General features: G+C 34.5%; 1 protein-coding gene across 1 annotated transcript; it reads right to left on the bottom strand.

The window, feature by feature from the left end:
• Nucleotides 1-3,175: 3,175 nt before the first annotated feature.
• Amtn (amelotin) lies at nt 3,176-15,328 on the bottom strand. The gene is made up of 7 exons (XM_013020080.1): nt 15,275-15,328; nt 11,236-11,322; nt 10,191-10,256; nt 9,220-9,309; nt 6,868-6,903; nt 5,065-5,091; nt 3,176-3,442 (listed from the first exon to the last, which is right to left on the bottom strand). The coding sequence occupies exons 1-7, from the start codon at nt 15,326-15,328 to the stop codon at nt 3,176-3,178; spliced, it is 627 nt and encodes a 208-aa protein (XP_012875534.1).
• Between the last annotated feature and the right edge of the window lie 830 nt (nt 15,329-16,158).

Genomic DNA, 16,158 nt, shown 5'->3' with positions numbered 1-16,158 from the left:
TTTGGAGTTGACTAGTTATCACGTATTTACTTGGACTATCAATAATCTTTGATAGGTACTGCTTTTTTATTGTGAAAATACTGTACAGAGGGGTTACAATTACATGGGCAAGATAATGAGTACATTTCTTATCAAGCATTGTAGCCTCCTCCTTTGTTTCCCCTTCCTATCTCAGGTATTGCTTTTTAATAGGATTAACCCTATGATAGATCCCCCCCCCATTTTAGAGATAAGAAAAATGAGGAAACAGGACTAGAGAAAATTTTTATTTAATAGAGTGTTTGGAAGGTCTGTTTATCATTAACGGAAATTTCTGGAAGATTGAATCTAATGTACTATAATTTGGTCCTGAAAAACTTTATCTATCTATCTATCTATCTATCTATCTATCTATCTATCTATCTATCTATCTATCTATCTATCTGTCTATCTGTCTGTCTGTCTGTCTGTCTGATCTATCTATCTATCTATCTATCTATCTATCTATCTATCTATCTATCTATCTATCTATCTATCTATCTATCTATCTATCTATCTGTCTATCTGTCTGTCTGTCTGTCTGTCTGTCTGTCTGTCTGTCTGTCTGTCTGTCTGTCTGTCTGTCTACCTATCTCATTATCTCATTTGATTCTGCAAATCTGAAACAACAAATGATAATCTTTAGCTACCAGTAAATTTTTAAACACATGAAAAAATTGATGTGCAATACATTTCACTGCATTTACATGTGCTCCATACTGATGGGGCAAATTCATATGATGAGAAATACTCTTCTATGTAGGGATCTACAGTAGTGTATATTAATGTTATTTATTCTTTTTCATTCTGGATGAACTGCAGTGGTCTAAGTAATACATTTTGATCAGAAAAATTATTTCTTTTAAGTGGATGCAGCAAGAATATTTCATTAATTTGCTTTGATGATTACTTATTTTTTTTTTGTCAGTTGTGGGGCCTGATCTCTGGGCCTGGGCGCTGTCCCTCAGCTCTTCAGCTCAAGACTAGAGCTCTACTGCTTGAGCCACAGCCTCACTTCTGGCTTTTTCTGCTTATGTGGTCTGAGGAATCCAACCCAGGGGCTTATGTATGCAAGGCAAGCGCTCTACCACTGAGCCACCTTCCCAGGCCTAGTGATTACTTTTTTTTTTTATCAATGCCTATGACTTTCAGAGATACAAAAAGTAAATGCCATAATCACTAACTTTGATTGTAAAGCAACTTAAGAAAAAGCAACTTAAGAACACTGTGCTATAAATCACAATAATTTGCTAATTGAAAATTAAAGTAAAAATTGTGTCTTTTATGGAAGAGGTAGTTGAAAGGAGACTGAAATATGTCATATTGTTGGCTGTCCTCTTCTTTGACCAAAGTGTCCCTTACTCCAAAGAAAGTCCTAAATCTAATATGACATGGAACTTTCTCAGGGTAACATAATTTCCGAAGTTATCCATTTTTCTTCTTTCCCCAAGGAAGAAAAGAATCAGTTTTCAAAATATGTTTTAATGAGCATACTTCAGTTCTGAAGCATACTGTAGCATTTCAAAGACAAATACATTTATTATTTTTCAGAGGTTAGTATTTTCTACATTTAATATACTTCCTGAAATTTCCATTAAGTTTTCAGATAATATAAGAATTTCATCTGAGGTTGTTCAGTGGGTCTCAATCAATTCCATGGAATCATTACTTAAAAAGATGCTCATGTATCAGCAAACTCAAAGTTGTTTAGTTGAAGAAATTTCAAATAGTTTGCTCAATTCCTAGAAGAAAACAAAATATCTCTTAAATGTAGATATAAGCATATTGAGTTTTAACATCAAAAACCTTCTTGAAAAACAAAAATGAGATCGTTTCATTTTCAGAAATATTAATACATCAAATCATTTTGTTTCTAATCAGAAAATATTTGGCTCATGTACTCATATGTTAAAAATACTTGTCTTTGCTACTTAGCATTTGAGAAGCTTATTTTTACTACATTTCTTTAAACCTCTGTGGGGAATGCAGATGGATTTTTTGACTCATCTAACTATAGCCCATTACCAGTAGCTGCTTCTACTATTATTTAAGTTCTGTGGCTCATTCTAATCACTGCACTGAGAAATAGTCATGATGAGCTGAAATGTGTCTTTTATGGTGTGTGTATTAGGGGATAGAGGAAGAAGTACAGTCTACTTCCAAATTCATCCAATTCTGACCTAAGTTGGAAAATACATCATGACAATTCATGGCAACAGTTACACATCTTCTTTAGGGTCAACGGCATAGGGCAAATAGCCTAATAAAAACATCCCTTCATGTTAGACGATGTTCCTGGGTCCTTTCATCTATTCTGATTCCTGTTCACCATGACTTAACAACCTCAGAAGCTCAAAGTTAAGTGAATTGACTAAATCCTCTGAAATAATGAGCTAAAGCAAATTATTCCTTCCCTGAATTGTTCTTTCAGGTATTTATTTAGCCACAGAGATGAAGTGTGACTAATATAAAGGCAAACTTTGTTGTTCTGAGTTTTTTGGCTCTTTGTATCTTAGCATTTCCATAAGTTAGCTTGTCAGTTTCAATAAAGTAAAATAACAGTAAAATGAAATAAGATAATTCTGTTGATAGAGTGCTAGCTATGAATGAAAAAGCTGAGTTAGAGCATGAGACCTTGAGTTCAAGCCTCAGTATCAGCATGAATAAAATTCCTCAGAATTTTTGCTGGGATATTGCATTACAATTGCATGTAATTCATAAATCAGTGTGAGGATAATTGACATCTTAATATTATGATTTCCAGCCAGTGAACCTTCTAAGGCTTCATTTTTAATATCATCTTTCATATCTGTCAGTGTATTTTTAATTTCCTGGGACACAAAGCTTGAATTTTTTTTATCAGCTTTATTCCTAAAATAGTTAATAAATGTTGGTATTACAGTACATGACACTATTGTCTTGATTTTAATTTCTTATTATTTATAGGAATAAACAACTTGCATTACCAGTTGGAATGCAATTTCATGTTTCTCTTTGAATTTATTAGAATAAACTTGTCTATAAAAAGTTTCCTTCACATGATTTGAATTAACTGTGAGTGAGCCGGCAGTGCTCCCTGATTGTATTAAGATTTGTTTTTTTTCAAGGCAGGACAGATGTCTTTCATGGCTGAAGGATGGGAGGACTTACTGTTTGGTCAGTCTGCAGTGGTTTCTTCCACAGTAGTGTGCATGCCCCTTCGGATGCCTGCAGGGGTTGTCCCTCCAAAGTCATCATCTGTGACACTGGGAGTTGAGATGTGACTCTCTGTGGTTCCCTGGATGGCAGGTTTTACTCCTGCTTGTCCTGCAGGGAAGACTCCATCCTGAGCACCTGGAGTAGGCCCAGTTTGACTGGTGGGCAAGATGTTTCCAGGGAACAAGGGATGAATGAGGAGGCCTGTGAAGATTTGTGAGGCTAGTGGCTGCAATAAGGGGAAGAAATAGAAAATAAAATAAAAAAGAACACATTTTAAGGTTGGTTGACCAGTCTTTTCTCTTTGGAGGGCCGGAAGTTGGAGTAGGAAAGTCAGGATGGTGGAGGTATCTCCTGAGAGGACATATCTCCCTTACTAGAGCAAAGCCTTGTGCTGGTTTCTTTGTTGGGATTGTGTGATGGGCTTCATTTCCTTCAGAAATGGGAAACCAGTCATGGGAAAAGAAATGATGTCTAATTTGTTATTATCTGAATGTAATACCAAGACAGAAAATCCATACAGCAGTGATAAGCCGTATCTCTGTTGATCTAAAATCTAGCCTTTCTTTTGCCTATAAATTTTTAAAAAAGTAATATGACACTAAAAGTTGTTGAAACAATTAGTTCCAGTAAATTAACAAATTATTGTTCTCATGATGATAAATAAACTCTTTAGAGTTTATTTCTATGTATTTTTCAAAGGCATTGGAGTTTCCAGGCAGAAATATTTCTCTTGGCAGTTCAGACATATGCTTTTGAGTTTGCTGAAGGAACTCTCTTTTGGAGTTTTCTGTTGTTAGAGAGATACTGAGTGTGCAGGCCTGAATTATAGTTCTTAAAGCTATCTTGAGTTGGTAGGGCAAGTCTGAAGTTTGGGGAACATTGTTTTAGACCAAAGAAATACTGAAACCAGAACTAGACTTAGGCTGGATGAGCAAAGAAGTATAGTATCATTTTGACAGAAAAGTGAGTGATAACAATCATTAAAAATTAAGCAGAAGAAACTCTAAGTTACCAGAGTGCACTGTATTGTTTCATGAAATTGGGTGTGTGTCCATATGTGCATTTTCAAGCTGCATTAAAAATGTAATTGTTACTATGTGTTAAACAACAACAAAAAAGTTTGAAAATCACTGGTATACTTTTTATCTGTTTGGATCCTAATCTAGTCTTTCTATTCCTACTCTATCACTGTTGGCAAAAGAGATACTGGACCCATAACTTGATTATTACCTATGGACAATATAGTGAATATATGCCTTTGCATAATAAAAATGTCTCCATATTTTGCATCAGTTTCTTATTTCTATTGTCATGTTTAAGTATATTAATGCAAGCAATTTGCTCTAAACATGCTTATGAATGATTGTGTACAGGGGCTTACTAATGGTGACAGGAAGTTTATTTAAGTATAACTTTCAAGTTATTCAAGTGCATTAAGAAGTTCATCTATTACTCTCAGATGCTAGAAAAGTATTTTCTCATACAAAATTAAAATACAACAAATTCAATCTTTCTAGAAATAAACAATATTTTTGTATGCACATACTTCTGAAGTATATTATTCTAGGTTTTAATAAAGTTAAAAATGTTAAATCTCTAAACACTTGAATCTAATGGTAATACATTAAAAAAATCAATGTTAGGTCAAGTAAATGGAAAACTAACTGGAGAAGAATAATGAAATCCTCAGAAAAAGAATAAACGAATTTAAGGCTGTATAAAAATATTTAACTTATTGAAGTGTACACCAGAGTCAGGGATTATAGTCAAGAGAGACTATGAGAGGACAGAAAACATTGTGGGGGAAATGAACAGAATTGAAAATGAAAGTGATAAATTCTTTTTTACCAATTCTTCTGAGCTTAGGATAGCACCCTAAAAATAAAATTATAAACACAAGGTGTTATACAATGTTTAATATTTTAAAGGCAAGATATATAACACAAATTAAAAACTTAAATATTATAAAGAGAGATTGTTTTTATTTTGAACAATGTTAATTTTTTTTTTGGTCGGTCGTGGGGCCTGAACTCTGGGCTTGGGCACTGTCCCTCAGCTCCTCAGCTCAAGGCTAGCCTTGTACCACTTGAGCCACCACGCCACTTCTGGCTTTTTCTGCTTATGTGGTGCGGAGGAATTAAATCAAGGGCCTCATGCATGCAAGGCAAGCACTGTACCACTGAGCCACCTTCCCAGCCCTGTCAATTTGTTTTTTGTGACCTGCATAAATGTATGACTGCTAATGATTATTAATTGAGGTCATTAATATTTTTTGCTATTAAGAAATAGAAACACATTGGAGGAAACTTGGAGAATGCAGAGTAATAGAGAAAGCAAAAGACATAATTTTACCATTTAGGATTCATGAACTCTTTCCACTTGTTTTTGATATATTTCTTATTTTACATAATACTCATGCATTTTTGGCTTTTCTCTTAGTATTCTATAATAATCCCTTAACTGTATTACTGAAAAAAATTAATGAACATAATTTTAGATAGCCATATAGTATTTGCTCTTGTTTTGTTGTTTGCTGAACTATGTTTTTGTTTTTTTTGTAATTTTTATTTTTTTTACTGTGCAAATACTGTACAGAGGGGTTACAATTACAAGGGCAAGATAATGAGTACATTTCCTATCAAGCATTGTAGCCTCCTCCTTTGTTTGCCCTTCCCATCTGTTTTTGTTCTTAAACTTCAGGTATGTCCTAGTGGGGCGAAGTAGCTCACACCTGTAATCCTAGGTATTTAGAGATAGAAGATATTTCAGCAAGGAAGATTAACGTTTAAGGTTACTCTTAGATGTTATCTCAAGGAACAACAATACAGTGGTTTAAGTCTGTAATCCCAGCTATCAGAGAGGTGCAGGTGTACAAGAATGTGAACAGCTCAAGGAAAAATCAGGAGAATCTATCTAAAAGATAACTAAAGCATAAAAGGGCTAGAGACGTGGTTCAAGTGGTAGAGAAAGGCAAGAACTGAGTTCAAACCCAAGTACTGTAGGAAAGTTATATCCCATATTTTTCTTTATTACAAATATTGTTTTGATGAACATATTGTTCAGATTGCTTTCTTGGGATATGGTCCAAAATGTGGAATAGGAGTTCAAGGGAATTTTATATTTGATTGTGGTTTTTAGGAGTGAAAGCTGTCACCCAATGCAAATATTGATCTTGACCCTGATAGTTATATCAGCTAAGAATTACTTTCACAAAAGGAAGAAGAAAAGACATAAAGTATTTGAACATTTTTAGAAAAGAGATTCATTGTTCAAATATTTGGGATTAAAAAAGAATTTTCCTAAATCATAAACTATTAAATTAATCCCATTATTTTCTTTCTTTAACATTTATGTTCAGAGGATTGATTGGCTGACTAGAACTGAGTAGTTATAAATCTCTACTGATCTTCATATTTGATATAAAATAATGTCTTCAAGACCTTTTCCAATGTTTAATGAAGCGATATATGTAAAGTACTTAGAACTATAGTTGGCACATTGACAGTGCTCAATTATTGTTAGCTCTTCTTATTATCAGGGGCCATACAGTGTAAAGCAAGTTAGAAGCTTGTGACTAAGTGCTGACTTGGACAAGGTTAATATTTTACACCAAGGTAATTTACAATGAAGGAATTATTAAAATAATCTTACCTGGGCTCCAAGTGATGCTACAATAATTGGTAACATCTGAATAGAAAGAGAGGAAAATTAAGTAAAAATATATTTAAAGATGATTCTGGAGTTACAGTGATGAAAGATTCATTGATCTGACGTTAAATTAAAATTGCTCATACAAGCTAATTGATGCTGGGCATCTGTACTCCTAGTTAATTAGAAGACTAAAATCCAAGGATTGTAGTTCAAAACCAGCCCTGTCAGGAACCTCCATGAGACTCTTATCTCCAATAAACCACCAGAAAACCAGAAGTGACACTGTGGCTCAAGTGGTAGAGCGCTAGCCTTGAGCTGAAGAGCTGAGGGACAGTGCCCAAGCCCAGAGTTCAAGACCCATGACTGACCAAACAAAAAAAAAAAGATAATTAAAAGTTATAATAAAAAGCTGGCTCTAGGACTGGGAATGTGGCTTAGTGGTAGAGTGCTTGCCTACCATGCATGGAACCAAGGGTTGCATGTTTATAGAGCCCTGTCTTAACCAGGGTGGCCTTTATTTGATAATTTGGAGCTAACGGATATGTAAGATTTTTTGTGTGTGTGTGGGGTCTTGGGGCTTAAACGCAGAGGTGGAGTGCTGTTTCTGAGCTTTTTTTTTAAACTCAAGGCTAGCACTCTACTCTGGAGCCACAGCTCTACCTATAGCTTTTTTGGTGGTTAATTAGAGATAAGGTTCTCACAGACATTCCTGCCTGAACTGGCTTTGAAACGCTATTCTCAGATCTCAAACTCCTGAGCAGTTAGGATTACAGGCATGAGCCACTGGCACAAGGAAAAGATATGTAGGTTTTTGACAGAGAAAGTGAGCTACTTAATAGGGAGAGAAATTGGATTGGAAGACTAGTTGCTCAAGAGATAGGGTATCATAGCCTAGGGATATTAAACTATCTCACAGAGAACTGAGATTGATTTACATTCTTGCACATTGGGAAGTGTGCAATGTTAGATTCTCAATACAATTCCTTTTTTGGTGACGTGTACAGTGACACTAATATCTTTAACAGTAGTGGGTAAATGTTTTCTGAGGATTAAGAAGCTTTAAGTCTGACTTCAAGGTTCACATAGACTGAGGGTGGCAGACAGAATATGGATTATACCAGGATTATGCATTAAAGAAGTTCTCATTTGCATGTTTCTAATATCTTTTTAGAAGATGAATTTTATTACCCAGATTTTTATATTAACATATATATTATTTTGTTAAATGGAAACTCATTTGTACAGCCATTTAAAGATATAAATAAAATAAAAAATGTATTATTTTCAATTCTTTTTAGTACTGGTGATTGAGCTCAAGGTCTAATGCTTCTTAGGCGAGCATTTTACTACTTGTGTCACGTTCCCAGTCTTTTACATTTTAGTTTGTTTTTCCAATATAGTCTCTCGTTTTTGTCCTGGCTAGACTTGGACCTCACTCTTCCTACTTCTATCTCCTCAATCTTCCTACTTCTATGTTAATGGTGATAGAATTTTGGAGGAATTTTATTGTTTCTTCTGGTTTATATGTATTTTATAAATTCCTTTTAACTAACATATTGAATAATAAGCAAAATGGTTTGACAAAAATAATGATATAATCTTATGGAGATAACAGGACTGAGGTTACATAGTGGGAAGAATAGGTACCCCCAAACAAAACTTAATGTAACCATAAGAGGATTATCGTATTTTTCTCTAGAGCTTGTTGAATGGCGTATAACAGTTTTAAGAAGGTAAAAATTTGATTTTATTAACATTAACATTATAATGCAAATATTTCCAAAGAAGGGACGGTATCTTAAATATGTTGTTTCTATCTCAGTATAAGAGACATTTCCAGGAGTTTTACTAAACGTAAGTAACTTGAAATCTCTTAGAGTTTTTTTTTTGAATAGGCATGAAAAAAGAGTACAAGGAAAGATTAGATTTGCTGAAGATGAACTTCTTTATTTTTTAATTTTTTTTGAGGGGATGACTTTGCTTGTGCTTTAGGCAGCATCAAAGAAGTTATGATGGAAGAATTGGACAGAAACTTAGAAAAGAGAAGAATACTTGAGAAATTAGATCCATTATTTCACTAAGGAAACCTTTTAAGATGTATTGAATAGTATCTAACTCTCTTCTGAAAGTCTTGAATAGAAAACAATATATTAGAATGCAATAAATCTTATTTCCTCTCAGTTTCTCCAAATATATACTATGTGTATATATACACATATATGTGTGTATATGTATATATGCATCGAGTATCTATCTATCTATATATGTTTGTATGTTCATTTCAATCTTATAAGCTTCACTTGTGAGAAAGTGTTGTCTAAGGATAAAATGAAGTCCAATAGTTAAACTCACTTGTGATGGTAGCTGCTGTTGTCCGTTCAATGCTCCCAGGGTCACTGGGAGAGTATGTGTTCCAGGGGCTATTCCAGTGGCATGATTGAACTGTAAGGCAATGGAGAAGATTTTCATGATTAGTATTGCTATGTTTTACATTTGAATATCCATGATACTAAAACATACTTAGTAAATTTAAAAACATATTTAAAGAGAGGATTTTAAATGTAAATACATAATATTCTATTGCATGTGTAATTAGATACAGAGTTGAATCCAAAGATTTGTTTAATCTGAAAAAAAGAACAGGTTTCATTGCTACTTTATTTTCCATAGCTAATTATTATATGGCAATTAACTCAATCTCTTTGAAAATAATGTGGTTTTGTTCCCTACTGCTTTGCCTTTCTGGCTAAAACAGCAAGGACTCTTGGAATTTTCCTGGTAACTTTATTTATCTATTTATTTTTGGAAGAAGTGAATTTTCATAGGTATTCCCATGAAAATTGCAGGGTGAAGAATAAAATATCTAATCTGGAACATGAGTCATAACATTTAAATCTGAGCACTGGAAAGATATACTTTAATCAGTAATGTATTTTCCATCCTTAAATAAATTAAACTCTACAAACTCTGCGAGGACTAAAGACATCTATCCTATTTTATGGTTTGTTCTTGCTGTTGGGGTTTTAATAGTGATAATAGTTTTTAATGTGGCTGTGGGGATTTGGGAGTATCAAATAAAGGAACGAAGTCAGGAACTTGGAGAAGAGATGAGAGGGACTGAAGAAGAAAAGAGTTGAAAAATTAGATTAATTAACACTAAAAAATCTTTGTAGGATGGATTGGCTCTTGCTCCTCTCTTTCAGTTATTTACAGTGAATAAGTGTGTATTTACACATGGAAATGTCCAATTCCTTGCCTTCCTTCATGTTCAGCATCAGGTATTATGTTTAATTGGCATTAAAATAATATAAAAGAGTACTTACCAGTTGCAGATCTGACCCCAGGGTGAACAAGTGTGTTAATGGTATTAGACTTAAAGAAGGGAAGACCTGCAGGGCATTGAAATTGATGTATTAGGCAAGTTTATGTTGCTGCTACTCTGTCAATAGTAGATATTCTCAAGAAATCTATACTCTTGCCAGAGATGTGTTTGCCATTAGAATAATGAAGGTGAAGCTTCAGAGTCTCTCATTATACTTCCATTGTTCTAGTAAGCCTTATTGTTCTTTTTTTTGTGCTCCTGGTAGGTGTTCTAGAAGTGGGTCAAGTTTATGGCATATATCAACTGAATTACTTCTATTTCTTATTTCATTATAAACATTCACTTCAGGATATAATTATACATACTAATTTTGTATTCTTTTTCTTAAAGAAATTGTATAAGCTGCAGGTTCCTTAAGGAAAGATATTGGCTCCTGACTTGAGTGTCTGATAATGTCCATTGAACAAAAAGAAAACATTAGACTATGGTATTAGTTGATTATAGTATTTCATCAAGTGTTGATGTAAATAAGGGATCTTTGTAGCAGAGGAAGGTTGGAAGGGAAGGAACATAGTAGCTAAGAGATAATTCTCAAAACTATGCTTTGAAGAAATAGATTTTTAAAGCAACACTAAGCTTATCAGAAACAAATGATTTAAAACCAGGAGAAAATTTAAAGTTGTTTTTATAGATTACCTCGTACTCTCCTCTATTTCTTTAAATACTACATAACATATGTCACACTATGTCATGAATATAGAGGTCCAAAGTTTGTAAGTAGGTGCTGCTATGGCTTTTCAAAGTTTATTAGATTTAGTTTAAAACAAAGTATTATTAAGACGAAAGGAAAGAGAATAGTGCTGTGCTAATTTTAGTCAAAAAAAGGAAATAGAAAAGTGGTTACATCTTTCATTCTCCCCAAAAGGAAGTTCTCGCTCTCTTGTTCAGTTATGATACTAACTTGTAAATCTTGATTTTTTTAAATCCATCAATCTTGAAGTGCTTTCTTTGCTGGATTAAGATCTTGTCTATTCTTGGATGCTTACCTGATGTGATTGCTGTTGGTTCAGTAGTGTCACCTGCTCTGGAGTTGGTTTTGTTGGAGGATATCCCAAAGTGGGGTTAGGTTGCTTCTGTGAATTCAAATATTTGATAAAAGAAAAATATGTTTGAAGTTTTATACTTATTTATGTCTAGAAGGTAAAAGATTGCCTCGTTCAGGATATTTTCTTAGTGCATTAAGAATCACTAACTTCAGGGATGGAAATGTCTTTGTTTCCCATATAATTTTGACTAAATTTGTCTAATATATGAAAGAGGCCAACTAGCCTGCTCAAGGTGACATGATAAAAACACCAGGCTTCTTGTAGCTATAGTCTTTGAAAAAGAACTTCTCTTTGAGGCTGGTCTCAGATTGGTTTTGTCTTGCTTGCATCCCAGAAATAGGGGAACATGGCTCTATCTGGTACTATTCCAATCCTTGGGTGATCTTGACTGTTCTCTGTATTAGTTCTAACTCTTGATTTCTCTTTGTATTTTTCCTCTTCATTGTAAGAGGAATGTTCGCATTACCAATCCTTGGCAATCTCTAGTTTTAGATTTAGGAACATGAAGGTATATATCCTGGGAATAAATCTTTTTATTCACTACAGTCTATTTTTAATACAACAGCTAGTAAGAACCTTTGGGAACAGTCTATTTTTGTCATTTCTCTGCTCAGAGCCACAGATGACTGCCAAGAGCTCTAAGAGTAAAAGCTATAACTAGAGCTCTGAGCCTCTAATTCTTTTCTGATTTGCTTTTCCACTGCTTTCTCTCTCACTGTGATCTGGCTCACCAGGCTCCCTGTTTTGGGGGGTAGATACAGCCCACTCTTGCCTTAGGATCTCACCTCCACTTGTCCCTGACTGGTATACTCTTCTAGATATGAGTTTACTCCCTCATCTACTTTAAGGTATTTTTGAATTCACATTCTTGAACATATCTTGACCACTCACCCAGATATGTAACTTTCCCTCTCTCCAGTGTGCACTCTCTACAGGCCTGCTTCATCTAGTACCATCATATGTGCTTTTTCTGTAGTGTTTATCACCTTTTTAACATGTTTGTAATCTACAGATTCAGGATTGTTATCATTTATCATTTCCTCCCTTTCGAAATACAAACTTTACAAGGGTAGAAATGCTGTGATTTATTTAATGATATATCCCAAGCAGATAAATCAGTGTCTGGAAAACAGTAGGCACCCAACAAATTTGTCAAGAGAATCAATGTTTCCCTAGCTAAGCACATGGCCCTCATTTCAAATGCTCAATACTATAAGAAAAAAAAGATATCCTAGTTTTCTGGGTCATTTACTTCCTGACTTTTGAGTTATCTTATTTCCTTTCTTTCTACTTATAGTATTTGCCATCTGGCACTCATCCTCAAACTTTTGATCTATTGAAAAAAATCACTAGGTTGTTCAAAATGGGTCCTTCCCCCCCCCCCCTTAGAATACAAAATTCATTTATATAAAACACTTTGCTCATATCTCTTGATCTTTTATTTGATAAATATATTTCTCTTACCTAACAGACAGTTTAATGTCTAACCCACTGAGCAACATTAATATAATTTTCATACCTAGCAGACATTTCAATGTCAAACCCATTGGTCAACCATTAGCTGTTCTCACATTATTGGCTACTAACAATCTTCATTAGGCTATACTCTACTTATCAGTCTCCTTTTCACGAGATGTCTGCTGCTACAAAATTTTATTTATTTTTTTAAAATAAGTTTTTTATTGTGAAAATACTGTACAGAGGGGTTACGGTTACATGAAGAAGGTAACGAGTACATTTCTTATCCAGCATTGTTGCCTCCTCCTTTGTTTTTCCTCTACCATCCCTTCCCTCCCACCTCCTCAACTCTACCCTCCCTTCCCTGCCTAAATTGTAAAGTTCATTTTTCGACATAGCTTCTTGTACATCTCATTGTTGCAATGGGTCCACCTGTATCCCTATTTAAATATTTTGTTTTTTTTCCCTTCCGCTCCCCAAATTATACCAACATCAAATACAGTGAAAACAGGGGTTTACCATATGGGAGGGACATACAAAGCAACAAAAAAATCGCATGATACCTTATAAATACATTAGAAATGATAGCAAGAAAGAAAAAACCACTTGTGTTCCCATCTTGGGGTTCATTTCACCTAACATCACCTTATCTGACCTTTTCTGCTTGTCCCAGACATATACTAGTTATTGTAAATATGGGAAACCATGGGACCTATGATTCTTTGGGCCTGGCTTACTTCACTTAGTATAATTTACTCCAAGTCTTTACATTTCCTAACAAATGGGTGATCTCATTCTTTCTGATGGAGGCATGGAATTCCATTGTGTATATATACCACATTTTCTTGATCCATTGAGATCCCACCTCACCCCAGTTAGAATGGAATAATAAAAAACTCTAATCACAACAGATGCTGGAGGGGATGTGGACAGAAGGGAACCCTGCTGCATTGTTGCTGGGAGTGTAAACTTGTTTAACCACTTTGGAAAGCAGTATGGAGCTTCTGGAAAAGACTCCACATAGAACTCCCCTATGACCCAGTAATCCCACTTTTGGGGCATTTACCCGAATGATCACAACCAAGCATACTAAAGCTACCAACACAACTATGTTTATTGCAGCATTATTTACCATAGCTAAGATATGGAACCAACTCAGATGCCCCTCAGTAGATGAATGATACAAAATTTTATTTGACTTTAAAATGTGCTAGAGGAACTTTCTTTTAAAAGAGTTTTTTGGTAAATTTATTTAATGAGGTAAGATAATCAGCTTTACAAAATATTTTCCTACTGTGCTTGTTTTTTCCTTTGGCTGTTGAGGGGCTTCAACTCAGGATTTGGGTACTGCCCCTGAGCTTTTTCTCTTAAGGTTAGTACTCTTAGCTGGGCATGGGTGGCTCACACCTGTAATTGCGGTTCAAAGCCAGCCCAGGCAGGGAAGTCCTGGAGACTTTAATGTCCAATTAACCACCAGAAAACCGGAAGTGGTGCTGTGGCTCAAGTGGCTCAAGCGGTAGAGTGCTCTCCTTGAGCTGAAGAGCTGAGGGACAGTGCCCAGGACCAGAGTTCAAGCCCCATGACCAAAAAAAAAAAAGATAGTACTCTTCCACTTTGAAACACAGCACCACTTCTGGTTTTCTGGTGATTAATTGGAGCTGAGTCTCATGGACTGTCCTGCTCAGGCTGGCTTCTTACCACAATTCTCAGATCTCAGACTCTTGAGTAGGTAGGATTACAGGTATGAGCCACTCATGCCCAGCTCTGTACTTTGTCTTAAAAACTAAATTTATATGAATAGTTTATTTTAGTGAGGACATGTATATGTATAATGGAAGAAGGAGATTGGTCATTCATATTTTGTTCCATCCTTCGATTACTCACCCTTCCTTTCCAGAGTTCATCACAGATATTTATCATTTAACATTCCTTTAAAACAATTCCTTGATTGATACTTGACATTTTTGTGAACATCGTGAGGGATTATCTCTCTTTTTCTTTCATTTTCTTTATTGTATCCTAATCCTTTCAAAAGCCTATTGTATGTGAATGCTTTTCATGAGAAACATTTTTAGGTCAGAAGCATTGACTACTTTGTAATGTATTTTTGGCATCATAGAATTTGGTAATCTTTTTAGAGTTCATGTAATCTACATGTTTTGTTACTTTACCTCTTTAGTCATGAGCAAATATCTAGTGGTCATGAAAACCTTAAATTCTGCTTAGAAAATAAAACAATTATATAGTTTAAGTTTATGTTAATATGATCCAAGTCATTCTTTTGTCTTTTATGTCTATATTTCTGCTTCATCAAGATTAGAATTAATGCATTTTAAGAAATGCAAAGTATTGAAATATGAACTAACACCTGATTAGTTTATCTTTGCCTTGAAAAATTGAATCAGAAACCTAAAAAAACCCCTGGATTACAGAGCAGAGTAAGTTCTGATGGAAAACTGAAGGACAAAGGGTCTGAGAAACTGAGAATGTTTGGAACATAAAACGAATACATTGTACTTACTGGTAGTGACTGAGTTGATCCTAGAAGACAAAACAGCAGAATAGCGGTCTTCATATTTCAAATTGCTACCTAGAAGAACCAAACAATATTACTCTCATTCTGTTTTCTTTTGAGAGAAGATAATACCTTAAAACATGAACATTCTACTTGAAAGATGGCCAATTAATGTTACCTTTGTTTCACGAGGCAAAACGTACAGGTGAAGTGATATTCAAAATCCAGATGACTTCTCTAGTTTACTCTGGTTAAAAATTTTATCTTTTGATGATTTGAAAGGAATTTAAACTCAGCTCTAGGAGATGGGCCACTTGAGAAGCCAATCAGGATTTAGCTGTTGGTGAAATCATTTGGTTTCTTTCATTTCCCAACACTTCATTAGGTGGGTTATTAGCTGTAGACGTAATATTACCCAATGTTTACCTGTTGCCTGCAAGGTTTCAGGGAGACTTGCTTTGTGTAATTTCAAAGTGCAGACAATGAAAGATTAAAATACTTCTCTACCTCCATCTCTTTCACAAAATTACTTGCTTTATCATGTGAGAATAAACATAAAAGTCAAACACAAGGATATGGGCTAGTCTTTATATAAAAATGTGAAATCTCTAACATATATTTCTCTTTAATTTACTTCATTTTTAAAAACAAGAATGAACTTTATATGTAAACAAACATAGACAAATTTCATTTATTTAATGGCCATTAAATTACCTTTTCCTTGTTATGGACAGTTAATCATTTACTATTTTATTTTATAATTACGAAAGTATTACAGTAAATGTCTTCATAAAATGTTTTTGCACATGTGAGAATTATACTGCATGTGTTATTGTTGTCAATCCTATTTTAAAAGATGTGCCTTCTGGAAATGTGGAATAGTATGCTTC

This window comes from Dipodomys ordii, unplaced genomic scaffold (genome assembly GCF_000151885.1).
Source record: "Dipodomys ordii isolate 6190 unplaced genomic scaffold, Dord_2.0 Scaffold49, whole genome shotgun sequence".
NCBI classification, from domain to species: domain Eukaryota; kingdom Metazoa; phylum Chordata; class Mammalia; order Rodentia; family Heteromyidae; genus Dipodomys; species Dipodomys ordii.
The sequence above is the reverse complement of the archived record's forward strand: the minus strand, read 5'-3'. Positions and strand labels throughout refer to the sequence as shown.

Excerpts from the sequence above, each read along its gene's own strand:
- Amtn (XM_013020080.1), bottom strand. The coding sequence starts at position 15,328 with ATGAAGACCGCTATTCTGCTGTTTTGTCTTCTAGGATCAACTCAGTCA. Across the intron at positions 11,323-15,274 it reads GATCAACTCAGTCACTACCA|AAGCAACCTAACCCCACTTT; the intron begins GTAAGTACAATG and ends TTGAATTCACAG. Across the intron at positions 10,257-11,235 it reads ACCAACAGCAATCACATCAG|GTCTTCCCTTCTTTAAGTCT; the intron begins GTAAGCATCCAA and ends AATGCCCTGCAG.